We start from the raw sequence: 27,954 nt of genomic DNA on the forward strand, positions 1-27,954 counted from the left end.
ATCTTTTTAAAAATTATATAATTTTACCTTTTTTTTAGTTATTACATCTCATTTAGTAGAGTAAAAAACATGTAAATTGGAAAATTAGAAACTGTATAAAATCTTTATTACGATCATGTTTTCCAATAGAATAAAATATATAACAAAATGTTCATTTAAAAGACAAGTATTATTTAACACATAAATTATTGCATATTGAATATTACCGGACTCAGTTAACCTTGCCCTAGTTTAAAAGAAAGAGGTCTTTATTTGCACTTCTGTTGGTACGACTGAGTTCATGCTCCTCCCAGTCATCTTGGCTCTGCATGTGAGCATTAGCCAGGTGAAGGCCCAGCCCAGCAGGAGGGCCAAAACGGCGAGCACTGCGGTCAGCCATAGCGGGACCCCCTCAGAGCAGTGTGTTGAGGGCAGACTGGCTGCACTGTTCATCTTTGTAAAAATATACGGATGCTCCTGCAATGAACAAGACAGATATTGTAGTATGGGAGATGTGTAGTGGATATAAAAGGTCTACATCCCTTGTTATTGTTATTTATCTTGGTCTCTTGTATAAGACACTTAAACAGGGGTGTGTAGACTTTTTAAATCCACCACATAAGCATGAGTTTCTTCACCTCTGTGGGACACTTGATGACATCTCTGCCACTTGCAAAATTATTGTACGTCTGCTTTTTCCCCACAGGCTCCAACTGGAAAGAAACCAGTACTTAAAAACAAAAAAAAACATCACGATAGTTTGCATTTCTACTTAGCTAGACTAGTGGTAATACTTTTGGCACTTCTGCTGAGGGTTAGCTTCCTTTTCCACTTGTATCTTATGTCGTCTCACTCACCATGTTATTCCACATGGCCACGGCCATCTTGGCATGTCCTCGTTCGCTGAAGTGGAAACAGTCCAGGGCAAAGTAGGTGACATCGGGTCGGCCGTCCTAATGAGTTGAAAGCAAGTTTTAAGTAGCATTATTTGTTCTCTATTACCTCTCACTGCGATCGAACGGTCCTCAGTATGTGCGGAGGCGACTTACAGCATTCAAAGGGATAATGGAGTTTCTGAAAAAGGGCTGCACCACCACGGCAAAGTCTTTCCGGTCGTCATAGCGACCGCTGTATGCCACTCTCTCTGTCTCAATCTGAAGGAGAAAAGACAAATGAAGCATTTATATATATATATATATATATATATATATATATATATATATATATATATATATATATATATATATAAACACACACACACAAACTACAGTTCTCACCTGTATTTCTCGATTGATCCTTTTGGCTTCAGCCAGCTCAAGGGAGTCGTCTCCCGGTAGTAAGAAGCACGGGCACGCCAATCTGAAGACGAATAATCAAAACAAACACATGCTTGGCTAACCATTATTTTTTATAAATAATACAGAGTAGTTGATGCGATGAGCATACGGTTGTATCACGTTGCACCCGATACTGTCCCTCTGGATCCTACGCAGGCCATCCATCTGCAGGATTTCCAAAATGTTGACTATGGTCCTGGGAACCTAAAAGGGTGTGCAGACTATTGTTAGAGCGAGACCACGTTTTTTTTAGCATAGCATCTTACTTCACCTCTTTGTACAGTAGGTCCAAGCTGGTCGTCAAGTGATGGCTGAAGTTCTGAGGCGACAAAGAGGCCTGTAGACAAGACTTTTGTTTACTCTTATGGGATCAGATTAAATTGATGACCCGAGATTGACGTGATGGCTGACTCACCCGGTCGTTGCAGAACTGACACAGGTCATTGCCGCCAATGAAGAGAGTCACCAGCTTCCAATCGTTGGCAAAATCCACCGTCTGCTTCCACGTATTTTGAAATATTTTTTAGTATTCATAGACTTTTTTTTTTTTTTTTTTAACATGGTTTAACAAATATTTCACCTTTTATATATTTTACTATGCAATGTAAAACTCACAGTGTCGTTTTTCATCACTTCAATCAGTCGTCTGACTTGTTCTGGAATTGCCCTGTATTTATTTTATTATTATTAATGTGGAATACATAAATAAATAACAAATAGCTTAACTCACGAGACTTTGGCTCCCGATACAGACATGTTGAAGCCGCTCTTCTTCTTCCCTTGACCTTTTGATGCTCCTTTAAGGTCTGGATTGAATTTCCTGAGGATGTCTGGGGGTGGGGGGGGGGGGGTAACATAGGCTCGACGCTGCTTCCTAGCAGTGTCATCGCATCTTTATGTTGTGGTAGGATGTCTTACTTGCTAAAGTGGTAACAGTCTCCAAGCTTTTATCGCCTCCAATGCTACGGAGTGAGAGGACCAAGTAAATTAAACCTGAACAAGTGTGAGGTTGACTGTTGCATCAATATATGTCTGACAGTAGGGGGCGGTTTTCGAAATCTCCACGAATACGTCCGAATGACTTGAAAATATTGATTTTAAAGTCAAATCATATTTTTGTGGGTATAAGTGGCTCGGTAAAACTGCAACATAACGTCTCACCTCCACGACACTCCTCTATATTCCGTTCTGAGCTCCAATAGATTCTTTGCCTTAGCACCAAAGCCGGCCTAAAACAGAAAATATGACATTTGTTTTGATGGTTTAAATGGTTTGTTTGGGCGGTCGTGGTTAGAAGACTTACTGTTATGGAGTCACCCAAAGCAGCCACCACCTTGATGTCAGCCGGCCGGACCTTGTGGGCTAACACAACCAGCAGAATAAGACATGCTGTTGACCAACAAGTGGAGTCAGGTTGGTACCTGAAGCGGGCGCTGAGTCAGACGGTTCCGTGTTGAGACATGAGAAGTCGCTGCCCCAGTTCTACAAAAGAAGAGAATATTTTAGCTTGTTTGCATTTTGTATATTGCAGTTAAAATTTGGCAGAATTATTAACAACACTCTTGAAAATGGTGTGTCAAATATACATGATGTTTATTTTCCCTTCACAGGGACTTTAAAGAGCAGAAATGCATTAACGCAGCTAAAAACCAAATCAAGCTGAGATAAATAAAAAAATTAAAAAAAAACATACAGTAATCGGTGCAGGAGTCGGTGGAGGTCCAGGAAACGTGTAGTTGCTGTTACCAGCCGTTCTAAAGAAAGGTGCTGCCTAAAAGAAAAGACATTCAAATAATTCAGAGCTTGGCCGGATTTCCAAAATAAATTTCAATATATATTCCAAACAATTAATTGAGCCAGGAAATTCCGTCAAATTGCAAACACAAAAGAACGATTACCTCAGAGGGGCACTTGAGATCAAACTCGACCATGAAGTCTTGTGTGAACGTCTTATTTCCCACCGGCTCGAGCTGCACGAAACGAGCGAGATTTCAAATCAAATCAAACCAAATCAACAAAAATCCTACCATATTGTTCCAGAGGGCTCGGGCCATCAGCGTGTGAGCTTTCTGGCTCAGGTGAAAGCAATCAGGTGAGAAATAGGAGCGATCGGGCTTTCCATCCTGATAGCAAAAACATTTGGAATCGTGATTATCATTATTACAGCATGTTATAATAGTGGCAGGTTTTACCGGCGAGGTCGGAAGGAAAACCTCCCTAAAAAAAGGCTGTAGGACGACGGTGAAGTTGTCATGGGTGTCGTAGCGCCCGGAGTCCACCAGCTGTCGCATTGCGTGCTAGGAAAAGGAACAGACCGGCAAAAAAAAAAAAAAAAAAGTGGTGCTTCAAACTCATTCACTGCCGTATGCCAAAACTGACCTGATAACCTCGGAGGAATTCTTCCGTCTTTCGTAGTTCGACTGAGCCGTCTTTTGGCGACAATACGCACGGGCAAACCATCCTGAGAAAAACATACAATCATGTCCACTAATCTCTCACTTAGTGACTCTAATGTTGGTGTTGTTTATCGTGGCATCATCACTGACCTGACGAACCAGGTGGGGCATCCCAGCGTTTTATCTTTATGCAGATCTCGCAACGGTATAATGTTCAACAGCTCCACCAGGTTGACAAGCGCACGTGGCACCTAAAAAAATCATAAAAAGGTGTTTTAAATTTGACCAGAGCCTGGGCGATAAGAACTTTGGTGTGTGTACCTCATTGTGGAGTATATCCAAAGCTCGACGGATGCGTTCGGCCACATTCCTGGGTGAGAAGATCACCTGTGTGTTTTAAGAATATTTAATATGCGTGGGAATTTTAGCAGCATGTCATTTCGGGTACTCACACTGTCTGAGCAGAAGTCGCATATGTCATTCCCGCCGATGAACATGGTGATCACTTTCCAGTCGTTGTGGAAATCGATCCTCTGCGCTCAAGTTAAGAAGAATTTCTTGAAATATAAAACGAAACTGAAAGGATGTTGTGGTCATGTAAATAAATTATAAATTGCAATTTTATGTCACATGGGTTTACGATTGAGAGATGTTTCGTGATCCTCTTTAAGTACTTTGCAACCACCTTGTGGCATCGACTTGCAACTACAAACTCCCGTTGTGTGTGTGTGTCTTATTAAGTGTTAATAATTATTACCGGGTCGTTTTTCATGATGTCCACTAGGATGCGCACTTGTTCCGCGACATCACTAAAAAAAAAAAAAACTTCATGGTCAAATACAGTAGAATGGGAGTCTGGCAAAGGTGCTGATTTTTTTTTTTATAAGAAATAATACATATATTTTTATTAATATTTGAGTGAGGCTTACTGACCCACTCTTGGCTCCGGCCACGGCTTGGTTGAGGAAGGCTGCGGGTGAGCCCTGCTTTCCGATTCCCTGAGAGAAACCAGTCAGGGAGGGGTTGAATTCCCGCAGGATATCTGCCCAACACACACACACAAATACACCCATATGACATTATGTCACTGATTATGATAACCCGATAAACACGGACATACTTGGCAAAGTGGTGACCGTGGTGATGTTCTTATCACCGCCAATGCTGAGAATGTAACAAATGGTTATGCGTCAAATAAAAAAAGATTTACAGTAGTGGCCGGTCTTGCGTTACCTCCAGGAAAGTCCTCTGTACTCGTTCATGAGCAGCAGAAGGTCGTCGGACTCGGCGCCTACACCATTGCCCGCCTGCGGATCCACAAATCAATCAATCATTTAGATATTGGTGGACATTTGACTAAAAATACATTAGTATTTAAATCAAGTTGATGGTTGAGCTGGATGAATCAAATAAATCATAAATTTTCGGCCACTTGACTTACTGTCAGAGAATCGCCGACTGCGGCCACCACTTTCACGTCGGCTGGTCTCAGCCGATGAACTACACGTGACAAGCCAAATGACATTCACGTCGCAATGATTGGGTTATTTCTGTAAAAATCTGATTTGTTACCCGAGTTTGGTGTTATTGGAGATGGTCGGCGGTCCTTGCAGGGGATCTCAGTGCCCATAACCTACAAAAGCATCAATTTAAAGGAGGCATTTATTCTTCTCAAGCAAATTAAAATTCACTATTCAGTATGTCACTATACCGTTACGTTGTTTGTCCATAGCTGCACGGCCGCTTTGCTTGACATGTCCTCCTGCAAACGGAGTATTTTTAAGCCTTTGTATGCATTCGGGACGGGCTTCGTGATTTGCTTACCAGATCGGAAGTGTCCTCCAGGATGAGCGGTATTGACTGCAGCACGGCGGTGTCGTCAATGTCAATGGTGAGAGTGTCTGTGTGGGATCAGAGTACAAAATATTTTATTTAAAAATAAAAAAATAAATAAAAAAAATAAATAAAATGTCTTGAATGATTGTTTTAACTCAATTTAGACAGAAAGCGAGAGAAAGAGAGAGCAAGAGCGAGCACAGTGGACCCTGACAAAAATAAAAGATTTACGCACGATAAATTGACTTGGAGCATCTTACCTGTGAGTAAAAGAGAAGAACTAATGAGAAGAAACCAAGCGAGGAGATTAGATCCGGACATGATAGCAGACTAAACAATCACCTTGCGCTACGAGTGAGGCGGTTAACTACGTCTGTCTTGCTCTTTATTAGCTCGGCTCCCACCTCGCATGACGGAGAAGTCGTACAATATAACAAAGCAAAGTTTAAAAAGATTTCTTAAAAATATAAAAAGGCTCCGTTCTTTAAAAGAACATTATAAACTTTGTGGACACAGTGATATGATTCCATTTCCTGGCGAATAATAAAAATAATGCGGTTGTAAAAGTACGATGACCTCAGTCAACGAATGAACAAAAAGGATTTTGTCTAGCTTCAACAAAGCACAACAAGCAGGTCCCAAAGCTCAAAATCTATTTAATAGGTTGATGTTTAACTTTGTGTTAAACTACAACTTGAGATTTCTCTTCAGCATATTTTAAGAGCTTGCATGATAAATGCGTTCATGAAAGGCAATTCAGTGAAACTCCAGTTGGTAATAATATGTTTTATGGTGTACGCAGATTGTCTTGGTTGATAGCACGACCCTTGGAATGAACCAGGATATGGAGTTTATCTTCATGCCTTGTAATCAGATTAGCATCAAGCGGCAGGGGGGGAAAAAAATTAACCAGCTGTAACGTTACAATTACTGCAAGAGTATCACATAATTTAACATTTAATTTAATATGTGTTTTATTTTGTCCTTTTAGCTATCTAATCATTTTTAAATCTAAATATTTGTATGAATGTATTATTGTTTTCCTGATTTTGAGGAATCTGGAATAAAAAATTAAAAACAGTTTTGATTATCATACCAAAATTTCAGTTATAGATTAAAAGATGTTGTTTATACGACTTATTGCAGTATTTGAGGAGGTTAAAGTTTAAAGGGGAGGTGTAGTCAATTTATATAGTATATATTTATTGAACAACACTGCCCTCTTGTGGATTTTCGTGTTAAGGAGTGGTGCAAGAAAAAAATCGGCAAAGTGGGGTGTAATGTACTGCTCCTACTGTGACCACCAGGCGGCACTACTGCAATGTAGTTGATGAATAAGAGCTCATAAAGAGCCCACCGAACCCAAACTGCTATCTCAGCATCTTACTCTACTACATTGAATTTACAGTCACCTAAAAATTTCTAAACCCCAGTGTCATGTGACTCGTTAGTGATAGGTCTCGGGTTTCAATGGGGGGGGGGGGGGGACGTGTCAAATTTAGTGTTTCCGACTTCACACTTTCTTATAATGATCCCGGAAGTTCAATATGGTCCCTCATGGTAGCGAACTTTTGTGAGACACTGCTTAGGACATCCGCCCCCCCACCCACGCTCCACCAATAAGGCATCATGGTTTTCTTCTGCCATGAAAGGGATAGACAAATATATCCCAGTGTCCTCTAACTTAATGATATGTCTTTTACCTAAATCTGCACCTCGGACTTCATCTTCTGAGCTCAAGATGTACAATCTTAAAACAGCCTGTTTACATTACTCCTTTAAACCTATAATTGTCGTGTCCCTTTTCGGCCGTAAATGCACATTAATGCATGCCGTGCGTAAACACCGCACGGACCCCCTGCTCTTAATATACATTGCACAAGAGTGATGCGTGTGTGACAGCGATGGCCGCGTACTTTTGAAAATTGCCTTTGGTCTTTAGGTTGACCGACGGCGGTTGTCTAATTGACGACTACGCGGTCTCCGGCGTCCTTTATGTTGCACTTTATGGCTGGGAAATGGGGACCTGCCATCCTTCCAAGAAATAAATAAAAATGCAAGGTTAGCTTTAGTTATTGTGTTTTATGCAATGCTAGCTTTTTTTTTGGGTCGTATTTTGAAACCGGTTATTTCCACAATGCATTGTCCAAGCTTGGTAAATGACCTCTTGCGAGGGTTTAGAAAGACCACTACTACTGCAATAGAAGAAATCGCGCTGCAAATATATATATATATAAAAATATAATATATATATATATTTTGTGGGGATCAACTGCATTTTGGATGTAGCATGTCAAAATATTGTAGAAAAGCTCTGCTTTGTTGTCCTGCTATGTTCTCACGTGTACTTAAGGTGTCGTCCAGATGGTCACTTGAGTGCAGAGGACCAACACATCACACAGTTTGAGCACGCTTTGGTGTCGGGTTATAAATATCCTGTTGTGTGCTTTTCTAAATTTAAAAGTCTGGACTGTGGCTTACAACTGTTTGCATGTTGTATTTGTATACTTGAAATAAACTCGAAAATAAATGTCGATGATGGAAATAGAGTTAAAAGATCATCTTTGATGCTTATGTACAGTATACTTGAGAAACCATGTTGGTACTGGAGTTCATTTACATGGAAACAAGTCGGCAGATTTTTTTTTTTCCGCCAGTGTTTACTAAAATAGAAAAAAAAAGCTTCTTAAACATACTGTACGAAGAGTGCTGCGTTAGCATCTCATGCTCGCCTAGTTCGCGAACCACTGAATGGCTAGCTGCCACATGCGTGTCACTATAGTATGCTAACTGCTTCATCCGCTTCTCACTCTCGCCAGCTAGCTGACGAATGCTCGTCGCTCGTACGTAGATTTCTCCAGTGGCTTCTCACGCTAGCTGCCATTTGGTCTGCTTCCATTTTCTTGTCACTCTCGCTTCACTTTAGCTTCTAGGCCTAGCTACTAGCTATCTAGCCAACGACTGGCTAGCTTAAGGATGCAAAACCTTTGGCGACACTTGTAGGTAGACTGCTACATTAGCTAACTGCTAACTCCCTACTAGCTGACTGGCATATGCTTGACACTTGTATGTAGCTTTTGAGCTGGCAAATAGCTAGCCATTCATTGGCTAAAATAACAAATACCTAGACGCACTTGTTCGTAGACTGCTGTGCACTAGCGGCTGTCTAGTAGCCCCCAAGCTGATGTATTTTTGTCAGTTGTACATAGAATTTGCGTTACCAGGAAGTAACCTTTTACTTTTAGTCATTCATGTGGTAGGCACACACAGGTAGCTCCATGAAAAAAGCCTGCTGGGGGGCGGTTAGTGGAAAAAAATGACCATATGATACCTCTCTGTGGACCACAACGCTACTAGTTCAAGCCACAAATTACCCCGCTATGCCCTTCGTGACGCATTTTTCAGTCGCTCGGCGGTCGCCTGGAAACAAGAAGGATGTCAATTAGCAATAATGGTAAGGTAGCACTAACCCATCCAATGGGCCGCAATGACAAATTCTATAGATACAGTGCAGACAGTATGGCGGGAAAGAACCCATGAAAGGATGATCAAAAGTCTTTTTTTGACTCGTTTTTGATGGTAGCTTTCACTGTAGGGTTTTGGGAAATATGTGTCGGGCGGCCCAGCAGTAGGCGCCAAAGGGCCAAAACCACAAAACACCCACTCTGTTGCCCCTGAGCACACATGTACTCGTGGTCGCCATATATGGAGATATAGCCATCTTCAAACATGTTCGCTCTGCAAAAAATTATATCTCTGAGGGGTCACACGCATGTAAAAATACATTAGCGACCTTGCGTGACATGCTAAAATGGCAGTCTGTGTATAAGTGACCAGCATGGCAGCTAGCCAGTTGGCGGCTACGGCAAGAAGCTAATGTAGAAATGCACACATAAGTGACAAACACATGGCAACTAGTTAACAAAGTAGTTTTTTCTAAATGAATTATTTTTTATACTGAATTTTAGAGACTTTTGGAATGCTCATCCCATATCTTAAAGAAAATTCTATTTAAAAAAAAAAAGCTATAAACGAGTGGCAGCTGCCCATTTGGCGGCGGGTACGAAATGCTAACGTAGCAGTAATTTCATTTGCTGCTTAATTTGTACGCTCTGGTGTTTTCATATGGCATATATTATATTTTTAGGTGCTTATGACGGCATGAATACTTTCCTAAACAAATTAAGTGACATTAGTGAAATGATCTGTGTCGCCTGTAGGTAATGTTTATAAAGGTTTTTTTTGTTCACTTGTAATTATTTTTTGGGCCAGCAGCATGTTTATGCTACTTTTTTTAATTCACCTGTTTTGGTGTGGTTTTTTTTCACCTGGTGTCTGCAACCAATGCAAAAGTACTGGGAATGGAACCAAGAACAACTGCTGAGTAAGGCAAACATTGTTTGGTGGATTGTTGAGGGGAAAACAATTCAATGCTCTTCCACTAGATGGCGTAAAGTACAATTCACCTGTGGATCCACCTGTTGCCATTTCTACAGCAAAATATCTTTGTGTATGACTAAACAGCCCTAGATTTTTATACAAAGTATATTTGTTAGTAAATTAAGAAGACACAAACATTATTTTAGTATTGTGACTTCTTGTGGGAAACAATTCAAACTGTACATTTGAATTCTGCCTAGCAACAAGTGGTTGGACACACACAAATATTTTTCTTTTGCCATCTGTGTGATTTAGAACATTGTTCTTGGAAATGAAATGCGGGTTTTCTTTTAAATAAAGACGCAGGAGTACTGTATTTTTCCTGGAATGTAAAAAAAACAAAAACGACTAGGGCGGCTATGATTGCTGCATTGTTGCAAAGCCTATAATGACAGAAAAGCCCTACTGTCATTTAGTGCGCAATATACAAGTAAATAATTATGAATCAAATGGAAGTCTGGGCATAAATCAAAAAGTAAGCCGTCTGGTAATTCTAAGGGATGCGTTCTTAATGTGCAGGTGATGAAAATAAGTTCCATAAAAACGTCTCCTTGTTATATCCCGTGTGAACAGGGGCGTAATGAAAGGTCTGACAGCGACTTGCGTTCTTGCCAGCCTTCTATCGGTGACGCTTCGTCTCGTGCGACTTGATTACAGAGTGCCGAGTAAGGCATGGGAAAGTGGGAGAACGCTAAAACATGTCGGGCATAATTAGACATTTTAACACCGGCCCTCGCATGTTTAAATAAAAAAAAAAAAGGGCTTGATATCAACCACGATTTGAAATGCCTTTAAACTAAAAGTCATATTCAGCATGAATAGAGAGCATATGGTCTGCGGGTCATAAAATGGTCGGTGGCTGTAACCAAAATGGACAACTTTGCGTGTTCGTAAGATTTTTTGTGAGTCTACTCATTATAGACTTGGCTACTAAATTCCGTGTTGGTAATTGAAACTGTCTGCGCTAGATAATTTTTTGAAAAATTCTGTAACAAGTCTGTCTTTCTTAGACAGCCGGAAAAACGACATTAAAATGGCTGCTTGAAAGCTAACTGGCATATTTTGCTGTTACCGGCGTGCCTTCTTTTGGCGGGTCAACTCATGAGTAAAATTTGCGAGGGACTACTTTTGTCTTAAAGCAACTTTTTTTTTGCACTCTAGCTCGCCATTGTACATTGTTGTAAGCTGGAATGAGTTCCGCAAATACCTCGGAACAGTAAAGTATTTATGCTAGCCCTAACACATTGGTGGTCCAGGCTGGTCGGCCATGAACAAACCGCTAAAAGCAAGTCGTTAGGAATCACCATAGCAACAACGCAGAAGCTGCTCTCCAAATTACAAGCTAGTGCGACATCAAATGATTTAAAAGCCCTTATTTGAACGCCATATTGTTACAAAGTGTGCTGTAAAGCAGACACACTGCGTCTTATTTTGGGTGAGCCCAAAAAAACCAGGCCGCTTTTTTGTTTTTTTTCCTTCTTTTTACTGCAAAATACTGCAAAAAAATGTTAGGTTGTTGTTGGTAATATTTGGTTCTGGCATTTTTACGACCTTTAATTTGGAAAAGGGTGTTTCGCAGTTGCCAAATTTGAGAGGGATAATAAAGGGGGAAAATATAGCCTTTGCTAGCCGGGATATAATTAGCTTGATTTCAATGGAGCAAAGCACTGCACCCTGCTGAGGTCAAATATGAGATTGCGGTGCACAATTAAGCGAGTGAGGGGCTTCGGGGGGAATGGGAAGAGAAATTTAATGTCACCTTAGTTGCTATGGAAACAGATTACGGCTTTATGAGATGAACTTTTCATGATCATTTGAATACCTGCCGGCTGAATACAAAGGCCAACTGATTTAAAAAGAAAAAAATCCTTTTAATAAAAATACAGCCATGTTTTGCATTTTCCTGCCTCCTCAACCCAAGATTTTGTATTCAAAAATTGAAAAGTCAATTTTACAAAATATGTCCCCCGGATTTGGCTTGTAAAAGTCGCTATGCCCCAAGTGGTGAGAAGAAGCTAATGTTGGCTTGAGATGAATTCCGTTTTCCATCTGGCAACTTTTAATGATCTCTGCATGAAAGTTAAATATCACCTCCGAGTTACAGCGCCACCTAACTCCCTACTTTTCACTCTTTTAATCGCACCAAAGTTGCCTTGTAAAAAGAGGTGGACGGACGGAGCGACCCAATCCTTTGCGGTGGTGTGAAACCTCAAATTCGGGCATTTCGGAAGACTTTGCCATTCCGCTTATTTGCAGCCCGCTTGAAACGATATCGACGCACGACACGTCGCAAACCCCTTCATCTTTTTAAGAAAATAAACAATTCTTAAATATAGATTTGCAACCGTTAAATTAAAAAAAGGAACCCGAATTTTCCCACGGACTTTGAAGTAACCACGCTTGTTTATCGTAGCGCCGTTCAAGTGTTGTGTCATTATTCACAGCAGGAGGATATAACCACTTAAATGAAAAGTAAGCAAAATTGCACTCAACTAATTGCATACAAATATTAAAAAAAATCACGTTTCCATAGTATTCCGCCTTTAATACAAATTAAAAATGAGTAATGGTATTATTGAAGTTACATTACTTAAAACATTGCAATAACAAAGTCACCCTGCGTCACGGAACAGGTCGTGGTGGACTTTGTATTTAAAGTGACGCTCCAGAGTCTGACTCAACCTGTCTGGACATGGACCGCAAAGCAAACTTGTATTAGAATCTTCCTTGACCACAGCACCTCAGTCTTCCACATTTGGAGAGCCCGTTTGGAAATCCACAAATAGTAGCCGCAGGAAAAGACGGCGGAGAGAGCGGCGTCGGATAAAACCCGCGGAAACTTCTTCAAAGTCTCAAATCCGGGAAACTTTACATACTGTTCATTTTTCGTGCACACATCGCAGGATATGTTCCAAAAAAAAATCCTCGGAATCAGTTTGACTCTTTTACCGTTTCCGTGGTAACCGGTGCAAACGTGGTGCGGACCCAAATAGTTCACAGGGCAGCTTACGGTAGATTTTCACCTTTTCCATAATTGAGGTCACTTTAGGAAAGGTATCAAAGGTCAAATGTAAGACGGCCAATTGGCATTGTGCTTTATCCATCGCCTGACCCGCTGCGTTACTGTTATTATTGTTTCGAGGAAGGAGAGTCTTACATGTGGATCCAACCTCGCTTGTACAGGTCCGACGTCGTGGTCACTGCACCCAAATTACAGAGCGCAATGACTCGGTGACGTTCGGCCGGCCATGAGAAACACACGGCAAGCTCTTAAGCTCCTCTTTGGGGACTTTATTATTTATTTATTTTTTGCGACATGACTGCAGACCACCAGTAAAGTGTTTATTATCTCAGTTGACCACCATGAATGATGTGAACATGCAGATTTGGTTGATAGGTCCCGCAGCTTCTTTAAAATAAAAAATAAAAACAATCATGGATCAGAATGAGAATCGCCTTGATTGGCTAAATTTGTGAAAATGCACAAGGATTTTTTTTTCCTCTCTGGTAGATTAGAAAATATAGATTAAATATGTGCACATTATTAGTATCTAAATTCCGGCCTGGGCGTCTGGAAGTTGTAATTGTATTTTTCCTGCACCTCCCTATTTTTTGTTGTCTTTTTAAATTTGCTGTTGGCTCTTTTTTAAGTGCCCCCACCCCACCCGAACTGATGTTTAATTTTTCCACACGTTGGTTGCCGTCAACTGTTTTTTTCGGTTATAATTTACACTTGGCGGCTTGTCTTGTCTCTTTGCCAAACATCTGATTTTAGCCTGTGAGTTCATTTTGTCTACGTTTATTTTGTCCAAAAATGGTGGTCAAAACAAAGCGGTCTCCCAAGTAAGGATTAAAAACATCAGCGGAGACATGCTGTGTCACACAGCTGACAGTAGCCTGCATGGTTTTTGCATCCAAACTGGAACCTTCGGCTGTAAATATCAAGTCTGGCTCGGTAGACAGCTACCAAAAACCCAAACCAGAAGAAATGAACCTCCTCTTCCTGTGTCCTCATCCCGGTTTATTCTGGGATGTTTCTTGGATGGGCAACAAAAAATGAAAATAAAGGAAGAGCCTCTTTTCCTCATTTTTACAAGTGCAATTTGGTCAAGTGGCTGAAGGAATTTTGGCAGATATTTAATTAAAAGGGGAAAAACAGGACTGAGAGAAGGTACAGGATGTTTTGGGTAAAGGTGTCTCCGTTTGCTTTTTTTTGTTGACGCGCCGCCAAGGTCTACTGCACCTCCAACCGCAGTAAATAATTTCGCACACCTCTGTGTTGCGGCACCTCTCTCACAGAGTACCTCGCGCCATTTGGGGAACGTGTTTGACCATAAAACCCAAATTAACTGAAGGGCCTTGTGCGATTCCACCCTTCCATGTTCGTGTTTTTGTTTAAACTGTGCTATATGCTAAAATAGTCAAATTTAGTAGTAAAATCCTTAAATATGGGGGGGGGGGGTAGCGTGGCTAAAACAGTGGCTAACGATACACTTTAGCTCAAGCATTAGATATACTGGATCACATCTGTAGTTAGTTAGTTAAGTTCGTTCGTTCGTTCGTTCGTTCGTTCGTTCGTTAGTACCTCTTACATGTGCAGTAAGCTAGCTAGCTATGGATGACAATTTATAGCTACGCACCCATTTTAAAGGAAAATGGGAGGAGCCACTGCCATTGGTTCTGAAACTGTGCTATATGCTAAAGTAGTCAAATTTAGTAGTAAAATCCTTATATGGGCGGGGGGGGGGCGTGGCTAAAACAGTGGCTAACGATACACTTTAGCTCAAGCATTAGATATACTGGATCACATCTGTAGTTAGTTAGTTAGTTAGTTAGTTAGTTAGTTAGTTAGTTAGTTTAGTTCGTTCGTTCGTTCGTTCGTTCGTTAGTACCTCTTACATGTGCAATAAGCTAGCTAGCTATGGATGAAAATTTATAGCTACGCACCCATTTTAAAAGGGAAATGGGAGGAGCCACTGCGAGTGGTTCTGAAACAAGTCGGCTGTGTTCTATGCTCTGTGCATCTGCGGAAAAAAAACTAGTCTAGCTCGCCGATGTGCAGATTCACGCCACGCCGCACGCCAGACTTGGGCACAAATATAGAGCCCTTTGAGTTCGTTAATCAGTGACAGAACAAATTCAACTTGTAACGTACCGCGATATTATGTAATGCATCACGCTAGGATGCAGCTGCCTTTGCTATATTTAAGCTGTGTTCTTTTTTAACTATAGCATACAGCCCACATCAGCCCCCTTTGGAAGCCATAAAAGTCGGGCCCTGAACTCACCATCGTCAAGGGGACAGACGTACTGTACAATAAAAAGATGGCATGTGTGATTTATGGTTGACATTTTGCGGCGCCCGACGTACACTATGCCTGACATTTATTTGGGGGTAGCCAATTTTAGAGCATGAAGACAACAAGCGCTTATATTGTCTCTCCGCAAAGTTGTGCGGTGCAGCGTTAACTACCTGCCTTGAGAGGTGAGAGGAGCGACCGCAGTTCCCACGCATAATGAATCAACATTATTGTTACATAAAAAGCCGCCATTGTTGTAGAAATCCAGCGGGCGTATGACTCCTATGCACATTGTTGCCGTTGGTTGCAAAATGGCCGAACTATTTTTGGGGGGGTTATCATTTTGTTTTGGACAAAACTATTTTACCTATCTCATATCAACTATTTCATTTAAGTGTATGTTTTTGTATTTTGTATTCTCCAATGGAATGGCCCAGAAGATGTCTACGCAATTATTTTTTTTTCCATTTTTTTTTGGCTTTTGTAGAGAACTACACGACACTGACTGGCAGTCAAAACGTGAAATTTGGTGTTGTGGATTTGTCATTATCCCTAAATACAAGACGCCACTGTGAGCCGCACTTAGGCACCGAACTCTCATTGAGGCGGTTTTAATTTGACTTTGAAACCATCCCACAAGAAGCAGATACCGTCTGGCATCTATTTTGATGAGGAATTTTCTGAATTTTCCGATGTGTGTAATTTTAAATAAGTGTCTTTGTAAATCCCGTCACACCCTGCTAGGAATAGCCGTAATCCACCTCACGATTTTTTTTATTTTTTTTAAAGAGTCTTCCACGGGGGTTTCCATTTGTGCAATTAACACCAAGTGAGGTTTTCACGATTAACAAGTCACTTGTTTACTACTGTGATGGATTAAAACCACATGACAAGTTTGATGAATTTTCATGTGTCAAGACAAAAAAAAAGATGATTTTCCTAGTTGACTAATCGGTAGCGGTTGCATTGGCAGGACACAGTAGGATTCCACTAAGTGGAAGCGTAAATGCGGATATGTCAGCGATAAATCTGGCGGAGGTGTTCGAGTGGAGCGAGATAGGCCGCAGCATAAGCATCCCATCATTTTCATCAAATCCCTACTGAGTCAGCTTGGAAGATTATTTGTTGCTCTTTTTTTTTTTTTGCACACATACACAGAGTTGTTTTATGCAAGTGGTTTGTATTTTTAGTTAAATGAGTCTTTGGCTGCTGCAAATCTGATATTGTCTTGCCTAAGTAGCTGAGTCAGACGGTTTCCGAAATAAACTTGGCTCGCTGCGAATGTGGCAGGAAAACTTATCATCACGGCGTCGATAAGCTCGAGCTCGACTCGCTTAACTGGAAAGCGTCGTCTGGTGGCACGCAGCTCTATTTTCAACAGTTTTGGAGTTTTTCATTTGGACTTCAAGGGGGGGTATTAAAAGCTGAGCGTTTTTAAAAGACCGAGTTCCACGAAACTTTCCACAATATGGTTTCCAAAAAACTAGGAATTTGTGAGTCAGTAGCCAATTTCCATTCGGAATTCAGCTAACCTTTAAATCATACTAGTTACAAACGCAGTACATTCGTTTCGAAAAAAAATTATTCAGATTCTATGAAACTTGAGACAAAACTAGAAAGCTTGGAAGACTTTTGTAAACCAGCTCGACTTGCTTGAAGTGCACGTCATCTCTTTTAAAAAAAAAAAAAAATCACCTCTATTTTAATCAGATTTGGACTTTTTCTATTCTTGAAGAGAGAAAAACCCGAGGATGAAAAGCCGAGAGTTCCTTTTCATCCATCCCTCAGAGTGTGACCTCCCACACATCACCACCTAGCTCCACCACCGCCATTTTTAAGTCCCTTATAACACTTCCGGCTCCATTCGGGTCCGCGCTTATGTCCAGGAGCCTGTAATTTCCCCCGGGCCCCCGTCAAGTGTGCCATTCATAAAGTCTAAAGTAGCTTTTAGCGGTCCGCGGAGTTTATTGAAACATTAAATTTGTGACGACGCGTGTATCTTTAGCCGTATCCCGGCTCACGTGATTAGGTTTGGTCGGTCGGCTCGCTTACATCAACCGACAATTATACGCGCCTCCTGGGTGTGGGTTGAGCCTCGGTCAGCACGGCGACAAGAAACCAGAAACATCCATTCCTGTGCACTGGAGCGCACCAAAACAGGCACGAAAGGCGAGAGAGCCTTTCCTCTTCTGAAGCTGTTATCTTTCCAAAGTGCTTGATATCGCCGCCGCACACTGTGCTAGCTGCTTGCTACCACCCAAGTTGCTTTTTGGACACCCTGCTTTGTGTATTGTCGTATGATTACGAGAAACAAAATGAAGATATATAAGTTCCATTAGCTTGCTTATTGTGTTTCGCTTCAGGTGCGTCAGTCGTTGCCAATCGGCCATGAAATGTTCACTTCAAAATTTGACCCAAAACAGTTTTGCTACGTTCACAAGGCACTATTTATATATTTTTTGTGAATCTCGTTCATATTGCAACATTTTTATTGAGAAAGCACAGGGTCAAGTGACACATCAGGCGAATCAAACGAATCAGACGCATCGTTCATTCGTTCATTACTTTGTTTGTTTGTTCATTAATTTGTTTGTTCGTTCATTCAATTCATTATTTAGTTCGTTCGACTCTAAAGTGAAAGTAATGAAATAAGTGCTACTGTATGTTTCGCCGCAAAGCGTACCGCATGATGTCATGCGGCGCTGTAGGTTCTGACGTGTCTCCATATTAGCTGATGTCACTTAGCATGTAGCTGGACGCTGTAACGGAGACTGTGGCACCGGCCCTGGTCTTCGCTTTGAACCTGGTCCCTTGTGGTTCTTTACAATAGAGCCAACAGACCACATCAGTCGCGTTGCGGTGCGGTGATGACCTGAGCCTTGCGCTGAACACTCACTACACTCGCTCTCTTTTTTTAAGGAGCCACCTTGTTTGCTCGGAAAAATAAATGCGGCAGACGGTAAAAACAAGGTTGGACATTTAATTCTAGTCATCCAAAGTTGACTCGGGTTCCACATCTTAGTATAAAAGTCCCTTTAGAGACGGCAGATGCGGATTGTTGTTGTTTTTCCAGCTTAAAAAACTGTTTGGAGGCCTAAATGCGGACGACTTCCATCGCCATGTTTGAATGCATAAATAAACACGCAGGGAGGATTTTATAACATTTTTCGAATCCTCGCTCCACCCTTTGCTGCTCTGTCATTTCAACTAGTCCAAAATAGTACATATCAAATTTGGTGGCACAAGGGAAACGTGGTTAATTGCTGTTTGAGTCAAACAAAAGTTCAGCTAGCTGCTAAGAACTCAACAATTGGCTGTTTAGTTTTTTTGAATCTTTTATTTTTCTATTTTGTTTAATATTATTATTCCTACTCATTAGTAGCAGTTTATTTTATCGTATACTTTGTGCGACTTCGAAATATTTTTTTTTATTTAGACTTTATTTGGAATAAAGATTTTGAGTTGCTCCTTCTACGTTTTCTGTCTGCTTTGGGGTCCAACCAAGTCGCATTAGTCGCTTAATAATGACCTTATCAATCGTTAGCTAAGCTAGCAAGTTAGCCAGACATTCACAGACTGGTTGTTCCAGATCTCGCCGACGCCACGTGACACACGTCAGCAAGGTAGCACTTTGACGAAATTAAAGATAATGTGCCCTCATTTACGTAAACAAAACTGCTGCTGAATCTTTAATTAAGCCGCTGAAGAAAGATGGCTGTCATGTAAATACACACCATGTCAGAATTCATGAGAACGAGTGAGGAGGTCGGGTGGGGGAGTTGGTTGGGTGGGTGGGTGGGGTGGGGGGGGGGGGGTATATGCACTCTAAATAGATTAGCCATCTCGAGGAAAAAAGTCTACACGCATCATTTATGGTCGCTTGTGTGTTTTAGAACATGTGATTATTTGGGTGTGGGCATTTCCTATGCGGCGGAGCTCCAAAATGGAGAAATTACAGCTGGACTGTGTCAAAGCACAGCGAGGCCAAGGTGGAGGACGAGGGAAGATAATACGACGGGAGGGAGGAAACACAACACTGCAAACCACCAGAAATGCGACTGTAATTGTAGGCGTTTCCCCTCCCTCTAGTGTTCAGCTTTCAGCGCCGCCATGAACCCCGAAAATAGTCAAAAAAAATAATTAGACTCACCTTCTTTGTGAACTGTCGACCGGCAGCCTAACTGGAGAAGACCCAAAATGAATAAACTCCTCGTTAGGGGTCCTTTTCCAGGTCATATTAAAAATAATTATGTAAAAATGCATATTTTGTGAGTTTTTATGTTAAAAAAAAGCCTTACTGTAAATACTATTTGTAAAAATAAATGTTTTTTTTTTTTTTTTGCTGGGTGACTGCAATAAAGTCTTTTTAATATGGTCAATGTGTGACTGAATTTTTATTTTATTTTACAGGGTCTATGTTTAAAACAGTTTGATAGTGTCCTTTTTAGCAGGGTCTTGTTTTTCATGTTAAGTAAAACTGGTTTAACAAAAATAAAGTTTTTTGTCATCCCTGATTTTGCAGGGTCTCTGTAAAAAATACTTGTTTTGTAGGGTAGGTATAAAACTGTCTTTTTGAGGTCTCTGTGAAAGTTACCTATTTTGTGTTATATTTGTGTCTTTCCATAGTTTTGTTTCTGGTATCTTATTTTTCAGGATATCTGTGGGAGAGAATTATTTTATAGGGTGTCTGCAAGAAATTTTGTTTGCCAGGTCTGTGTCTATTTTGAGGGGTCTCTGTGTAAATTATATACTAGGTCATAGAAGTTTCTTAATTTGTGCAATCACTTATTTTGCTAATTTCATATTATCTGCACTCTCAACTCATGCTGGAAATCATAATTTGGATGTCTCCTCTCCCTCTGCTATTTTTGCTGCCACCTGGCGTTGAACTGGGTTACCACACCAAGGAGCCACCAAACAGTACCAAGTGTCTAGATTTATTTAACCGGCCCTTTACACACATTTTAACAACAATAAAGCTGTAGACGTGTGAAGGAGTGGAGTATATTAAAAATCAGTGTTAACTATCATATTATGATTAAAAACATCTCCTGTTTGTCTGACAAGCTCCGGTGAGTCCAGACAGTCGGAGAGATTCATCATGTACATGTTGCAGACACTGTGCACACACTCGATGTGGGCTTTGCGGACAAATAAACGAGCCAATACCAATTTGGACCTGTCTTTTTTTTTTTTTAAATAGATTAGGGGCAAGTATTTTGAGACGTTGGCATATTTATATAGTGGGGTTGCTGTAAACATGAACTCCAGGATATGAAATAGATTTCAAGTAACTAAGTGTAAAAACAAATGGAAAAGAAAATGTATCAATAAAAATCTGAATATGCTTCAATTAAATTAATTAACAATAAAGTAATAATTAAAGGTCTTAGAAGTAGTGTAAAAACAGATTGAAAAATAAAAATGTCATAAATAAATATCAGCTTATATTAAATAAAAATAAAAAGTGTCATAATTTATTCCCCATCTCCAAAATTTTGATATAGAAAAATACTTTGTTCCTTCGCCACAACCACCACTCTCTTTCTAAAGAATAAAATGAAATTTACAGAAACTAATTTATACGGTGTAAAAGCAAAGGAACCTTCCAAAAAACATCATTATTTCGATTTGCAATGCAGATTTTTGTAATAATTCCAGCAAATAAAATAATGGCTCGGTAAATATAATAACACGAAACACATATATAAATTAGATCAGGTTTAAATAAATTCTATTAAAGTTCAAAAGAAACAAAAACGAACAAGCCTTTTTGTCATGACTATAAATACGTCAAATTGAATTAAAGTCTTACCAAGAATGACAACTACAAAAAAACTACCATAACTTTTCTTCTGTGGCTCTCTGCTCTTTTTGTGCATTGTTGTCTTGTTCAAAAGAAGACTTTCTAAAAAAAAAAAAAAAGTGATAATCATCATGTGTGTGTCTTTTTCAAGACTCGGAGGCACCCTGATGTGACATGCCTGTTTTGGGTCGATCTGCCTGCTAATTACAGCTCTGCTTTTTTTTTTTTGGAGAAAGGGAGGTACTTGCATGGTGGGGACTTTTTTTTTTTTTTTTGGTTGTTGTAATGATGCTTATGGGCAGCTATGGTATAAATACTCGGAACCTTGACAGGGGAAAGGCAGCATATCCTCAGTTGTGCTCCAAGCCAAAGGATATACAGAGAAGCACCGGGAGCTTGCTGGTGCTGTGGAGATTGTTTTGTGATTTCTCCCCAAAATTTGGTGTCGGTAAGTGTTTTTATTTATTTGTTTTATGGATGCACTCAGCATCCATGGGCTGTTTCTCACTTCCAAGGAAGATTGCTTAACTTGCAGCATCATGCAAGGTGGAACTTGAAGTTTTAGCAGCCATGATAGAACTTTGTAAGCAGGATTTATGTTTCTGTCTTCTTAAAGCAAAATTGTTCTCTTGCAGGATTTGATCGAGAAAGATGGACATCCGTGTCGCCTGTATCGTCGTCCTTATGGCTGCCCTGGTCGCCGGCCACGGCAAGGGCTACGTTGTCAAGAAGGTGGTGAAGGCCGCTCCCCAGTATGAGCCTTACCAGGTCAAGAGCCAGGGTGAGAAAATAAGATAATAATGGGCAATTGTTGAATGAATTTTTGAAGTCTGTTTTAGGGGCAAAAAAAAAAAAAATCATAATCCTAGTTTTGATTGTCCTGATAAAGATGAATACAAAATAGGTGATGGCACATTTTTTTAAACGGTGCATTAAGGAAGTCACGTTAAGAAACATCTTGAGGTTATTTTGGAACTGCTAATCTTTGCAAAAATATATACAGATAGATATAATACTTACTTTAACTCTGCTTTTTATATATTCAGAAAAACTCAAAAAATTTAACAAAATACTGATTATGTTATAATAATCTCATTTTAGGGGTAGAATTGAATGACTAGGTGGCGAGAAGTTAAAGGCAAAAAAAAATATTTTTCCAAAATATAACTTTTTTTTCTAAGAAGGTGAGATTAAAATGCATATTTTAACTGGAGGAGGGATATTCAAAGAAATCTTGATGGAAATCATGTTTTGTGACTGCTATTCCGCACAAAGATACAGATTGGTTTGGGTTTATTTATTTTAAACCCAGAGAGGCATACTAAAGTAAATCTTGATTTTTGTTATTTTGCATTTACATGATGGCTTTGTGCGGGATACATGCATAATTCCAGACATATTAAGTTTCACAGAAGGCAAGATGATGTTTTTTGCCTTGCCTTGCAGACAGCAGCACTCCAGCTGCTATTTTGGCACTGGCAAATTAGAGCCCAGTCAGCCAGCAGCGGCGCTGTGGTTTGTTTGTTTGGGTGTGCCACAGAGGGAGGCGGGCATATGTGCCAGGCTTTATTCGGAGATTTACCGCAACCACATAAAAAGAGCAGAAAGTTACAAGTGCAAATAGAGCAACCAAAAAAAAAAAAGCCACCCTTTTGATGCAGACTCCTTTGAGATTTTCTTTTAAAAGAAAAAGCTGAGGATATTGCGAGTAAAAGAAGGCCCAAAAATACACCAAAAAAATCAAAACACATCTGATGATAGAGGAAGGAAATCATTTTTTTAACTTTTTAATAATGTTCAATATTTTTCCACCTTTCGCCATACATATATATATGTAATATAAATACATATATTTGTTGAGAAATTATTTTACAATGCCAACCTGGCAGTAGACAAAAACAAAAGACGGCGACAACCAATAGCAAGTACAAAAACATCCAACTGCACAGGTGATATATAGTTAACTATTTTTTGTCTGCTTTTTTTAATTTACAAATAAATTTTAGCAAATATACAACCATATAATTCATTTATTTTTAATAATTTATTTATTTTTGTGCGACAGAGACAAACCCTGGTAAATAGGAACTTATCAAATAAAAATAAGGAATGCCAGTAAAATATTGCCAGTGACTTGTATTCTTTAGTATTCCTGTCGGCATGTTTGTAGTCCAGATTTTCAAAACTCCAAACTCACATTGTGAACTTCCGTTTGATTGCATTTTGCCTCCTCTTTTTTTCTCCACTGACAATGTTTTTTTGGGTAACTTTTTACAGTGGTGGCAGGGGAGCCTGGTATTCCAGGTGAGCCTGGCCCCATGGGCCCCCCAGGGCCCCCTGGTCCCGCAGGTAAGAGCGGCGTTGGTCACCCCGGACCCCACGGACCTCCTGGACCTCCTGGATCTCCTGGTCGTTCCATCACTGGCAAATCCGGAACCCCCGGCGGCCCCGGCAAACCCGGTATCCCTGGATCCCCCGGTGAGAAGGGACACACTGGCGCCCCCGGAGCTCAAGGACCCAGAGGTGCTCCCGGTTCTCCCGGAAACCCCGGACCCGCCGGCCTCTCTGCTACTGGCAAGCCCGGACCATCTGGTCTTCCTGGAGCAATGGGACCAAGAGGAGAGCCTGGTCTGAAAGGACATCCCGGTGTTCCTGGCCTGCCAGGTGCCAAGGGAGAGAGAGGTATCGGAATTCAAGGACCCCAGGGTGCCACAGGGCACACTGGACCAATGGGACCAGCTGGAGCTCCAGGTCAGCCCGGAGTTGGCAAGCCAGGAAAGTCAGGTATGCCCGGTGAACCAGGAAAGTCAGGTAGCCCAGGTAGAGATGGTTCCCCTGGTCCCATGGGACCACAGGGCCCCAAGGGACACACCGGTGCCCCCGGTGTTGGCATTGCTGGCAAACCCGGTGATAACGGTGCCCCAGGTCTGCCTGGCCCAATGGGCCCCAAAGGACACCAGGGAGCTGCCGGAGCCCCCGGAGCCCCAGGAACCCCAGGTTACGGAAAGCCAGGTGCTAATGGTGAGAAGGGAGAGAGAGGATTTACTGGCAGCCCAGGTGCCACTGGTCCCAAGGGTGAGCAAGGTCCTACTGGATACACTGGTGCCACTGGTGCCACTGGAGCTACTGGTCCTATGGGCCCAGCTGGCGTAAGAGGTTTCCCAGGTGAGACTGGCGCTACCGGCCCCAAGGGTGACACCGGTGCCGCTGGATCTCCAGGACCCAAGGGCAACAAGGGAGATGTGGGACCCCAAGGTTTCCAAGGCAAGCAGGGTTACCCCGGCCCATCTGGTCCCGCTGGAGCCAGAGGAGCCACTGGAGCCACCGGTGAGAAGGGTCACGTTGGTGCCCCCGGTACCCCAGGAGCCCCAGGTATTCCCGGCCCTGCTGGACCCAAAGGTCTCCCCGGCCGCGCTGGTGAGCCCGGTGCCTCTGGCTCCGATGGAGCTCCTGGTGCTCGTGGACCTTCTGGACCTCAAGGTCCCGCTGGTACTCCTGGCCACAAGGGTCATCCAGGTCTCCCTGGAGCTCCCGGCCCTGCTGGCATGACCGCTAAAGGTGTCCCCGGACCTCAAGGTCCCCCCGGTCTACCTGGCGAGAGCGGTTCTGATGGAGCACCCGGTCCCGCCGGCCCTCCTGGCCTTCCCGGCCCTCCCGGTGAGGTGGTCTTTGAGAAAGGAATGGGAATGGGAATGACCGAGGTTATGGTCAAGGCTCCCATGTCCGCTTTCACAGCAGCTCTGACCACTCCCTACCCTGCCTCCGGCAGCCCCATCAAGTTCGACCACATTGTGTACAATGCCGAGAACCACTACGACCCTGAGTCCGGCATCTTCACATGCCAGATCCCCGGAGTTTACTACTTCTCCTACAGCATCCACGTGAACGGCGCTCACGCCCTGGTCGCCCTCTACAAGAACGACGAGCCTGTCATGTTCTCCTATGACGAGTACAACAAGGGCTTCCTGGACCAGATGTCCGGTAGCGCCGTGCTCCTGCTGAACGAGCAGGACACCGTGTACGTGCAGATCCCCGACGAGGAGGCCAACGGTGTCTTCGCCGCCGAGAACGTGCACTGCTCCTTCTCTGGTTTCCTGGTCGCTTCGACGTGATGAGTCGGTCTCTGAGACGGGAAACCCAACAGCCACCCAACTAAATGTGCTCTCTATTGCTCCAATCAAGAGTTAACCCTACTGCTGACTCTTGCCTTTGAGGAATAGAAGCATGTCGACTTGAAAACTACAACAACAAATAGGTGCTTCGAAGAAGGAAAAATCTAATTTATGTAAACAGGAGATCAGGGATGGGGAGAGCAATTTACAACAAGACCTACAAGATGCTTTCCAGAATGAAGACAGCATGTGAACCCGAGGTGTTAAATCTGTGTTGTGCCCTGTTTTTTTCTCTCTCTCTTTTCTTTTCCACTCTTTTCTAAAGACTTCAACTGGTGATTCTGACTTTACCGTTTGTCTGTTTTTTTTCCTTTGTTTTTTTTTTTGGTACAACCTTGTCTTTTGTTTTTATTCCTTGTCCTGGTACCCAGTAATCTTATTAAAAGAAAAAAAGTACATCAATACTTCCTGTGCAACACATTGTAACTGTTGTCTTTGTATATGACTTGAATATTGTGAGATGGCAAAATGGTCAAATTGACCATGATGAATAAAGAAAGATAATCGGAATATTGTCAAATAAGCGACACTCTCTGAGCAGCAAATGCCATTTTTTATCCCTGGAAATGCATTATGTCATGAAAAGCATTATTTGACTCAAATAAAAAGGTCTTAACAAGAACATTCTCTCCTGGGATCACTTTTTAAATGAGCCACGTGGATTTCAGTTGGCAAAATACACCATATTGTATCGAAAACTTCAATATAGTACTTAAATATAACGGATGGTAGATTTTGAGAAATACTTAAGAACATCATAAATACAAAGAAAATTTGTTAGAATCGATATACATTTATATTAGAACATGCATTGCAGGAATAAATACATTATCAATGACAACTAAAAAACAAAAAAAATTAAATAATTGAAAATAAATAAATAAAATTATTAGTTTGAATAATCTACCCTACTTGGCCATAAATTTCCTGTTCACAAAATTTTAAAATTTTAAGCCCTGTGTCTTATTAAGAATGTTGAGGGGACCATAAAAAATTATCAAATCTAGCTTGTGGGATTCTTAAAAATACTGAGCATGTGGTACAGGTGCCGTTTTAAATACACCGCCCCCCCTCCGAACCTAAAAATGAGGAAAGTATCTGGTATAAACTGGAAGGACATTGTGGTCGGTGCAGGCAGACAGACAAGACAGGACCAGACAGGGTTTTGCATTTTGGTTGATTCCACAAGCCGCACATCTAAATTACCAACTACTATAACTCCCTGGAATGCATCATGCCTGCTTTTGATAGTTTATGATCATTTTCCACTTGTTTGGAACATGATTGGCAGTCTAGCAAGGTTGGTCACTTACCAAAAGCGTTAGCAGCAGGCCACTTCCTGTTTAATGGTGGTTGACAGGACCAATCGCTAGCTGATTCTTGGTCAGTGAAAAACAGAAAAATAACCTGTAATGCAAGCAAAAAACACAAATGTACCTAATGTTTTGTTCTTCCATCTTTTCCTCCAGTTAAGTTTGCTTCACATTGCAAGGAAACCAATTTCATTTCCTAATGACCTAATGTTGTGAAGTTTGCTGTCGCCCTCTTGTGGTGGGGGTCTGAAATGCCAAGTCAAATTTATTTATATACATAGCCCTTAATCACAGAAACATGGGTGTGTAGCTGTGGGTGGATATAAACACGTCGGGTAGGTTTCCTGCAATTTTCAAAAACACATTTTTCAGTGGCCGGGTATATTTGTATTTATTCATTTCACAAACACGATCCTGACATGACAGTGGTGAGAGCATCTGCAACCTCAGACACTTAAAAAAAAATGTTTGCGCCCAAACATTGTAATTTATGACACCCCCCAAACTATAGGTTGTGTCTCTAAGTGCGTCAAATATTGCGGAATGCGTCTGCATATTTGTGTTACTCTCACTGCAGGGAAAATGTCAACACGTATAATCATACTTGGTGCAATAAACATACAAACCATCAAAATAACCGTAGTCCAATGCCCCTGAGGTCATACAAACGTAAAATTTACAGTTTCATAGGTGTATTAAAATGACTATCATTAAACTGATTATCATTATAATGTACCTCAGTGCCAATGAGTGTCAATGATACTTTCCACTTCTATATATTTGATAGCCCCGACTAAGTGCAGCTAAAAAAAGTACTTGGCAGTTGGGGAACTATTTTTTTTAAGTATAAAGATGTAATTCTCATAATTGCTCAAATTAGTATTAAGAGATTTTGCTAAAGAATACATGCTAGCATGTCACGCAATAGCTGCTATGCTAACTGGTCAGGTACAAACTTCTAAAAAGAAAGCAAAACTTCAACAAACAATATTGTTTTCTGATTATATGAGAAAGAAGGTTGGTTGTTTTGGTCCGAGGGATATTCAATTATGGCTATTTTTTTTGTTTTAATATGAAAAACTGAAAAGAGGGCTTACGGTAGGTCAAGTTGTGGTCAGTCGGAGCAATTAGCTTGATGACGTCATCACTCTGCGCACGTTTTCTCTTTTGGATATTTTCCTAAATATTTTAGTAAGTGGGTTGAGTTTGTCGAAAAAACTTTAGCAAACTTCTACAATTCATAATAAATATGCAGAAATGTTTAAACAAGCTTTTTCTTGCCAAAGGAAAAAGTAATTTTCTCCATTTTACCAGAAGGGGGCACTGCAGGGCAAAGAACCCATTTTAAGTTTGTCATTTAAACTCATGGTTAGCA

General features: G+C 41.2%; 2 protein-coding genes across 7 annotated transcripts; one reads left to right on the forward strand and one right to left on the reverse strand.

Annotated features, from left to right (window-relative positions):
• Window positions 1-84: 84 nt before the first annotated feature.
• On the reverse strand, window positions 85-27,886 carry plb1 (phospholipase B1). 6 transcript variants are annotated; one of them, XM_049740733.2, is made up of 33 exons: window positions 27,677-27,886; window positions 26,580-26,673; window positions 19,439-19,469; window positions 5,537-5,613; window positions 5,424-5,474; window positions 5,285-5,345; window positions 5,154-5,212; window positions 4,946-5,019; window positions 4,833-4,876; window positions 4,646-4,754; window positions 4,470-4,521; window positions 4,165-4,245; window positions 4,034-4,099; window positions 3,863-3,963; window positions 3,696-3,777; window positions 3,509-3,613; window positions 3,344-3,439; window positions 3,215-3,286; window positions 3,010-3,087; window positions 2,738-2,798; window positions 2,620-2,678; window positions 2,478-2,545; window positions 2,235-2,278; window positions 2,047-2,146; window positions 1,932-1,983; window positions 1,732-1,812; window positions 1,588-1,653; window positions 1,426-1,520; window positions 1,257-1,338; window positions 1,029-1,133; window positions 837-932; window positions 618-692; window positions 85-456 (listed from the first exon to the last, which is right to left on the reverse strand). In XM_049740733.2, exons 5-33 carry the CDS (start codon window positions 5,466-5,468, stop codon window positions 232-234), a joined length of 2,334 nt encoding a protein of 777 aa, XP_049596690.1. In that variant the 5' UTR covers window positions 5,469-5,474; window positions 5,537-5,613; window positions 19,439-19,469; window positions 26,580-26,673; window positions 27,677-27,886; the 3' UTR covers window positions 85-231. The 6 variants fall into 6 exon arrangements, with proteins under 6 accessions (XP_049596690.1, XP_068509099.1, XP_049596686.1 ...); XM_068652998.1 differs by lacking the exon at window positions 27,677-27,886 and adding an exon at window positions 26,784-26,900; XM_049740729.2 differs by lacking the exon at window positions 19,439-19,469.
• On the forward strand, window positions 21,400-25,888 carry col10a1a (collagen, type X, alpha 1a). Its single transcript, XM_049740760.1, has 3 exons — window positions 21,400-21,542; window positions 21,730-21,875; window positions 23,372-25,888. The coding sequence occupies exons 2-3, from the start codon at window positions 21,746-21,748 to the stop codon at window positions 25,204-25,206; spliced, it is 1,965 nt and encodes a 654-aa protein (XP_049596717.1). The 5' UTR covers window positions 21,400-21,542; window positions 21,730-21,745; the 3' UTR covers window positions 25,207-25,888.
• Window positions 27,887-27,954: the final 68 nt, after the last annotated feature.

This window comes from Syngnathus scovelli, chromosome 14 (genome assembly GCF_024217435.2).
Source record: "Syngnathus scovelli strain Florida chromosome 14, RoL_Ssco_1.2, whole genome shotgun sequence".
NCBI lineage: Eukaryota > Metazoa > Chordata > Actinopteri > Syngnathiformes > Syngnathidae > Syngnathus > Syngnathus scovelli.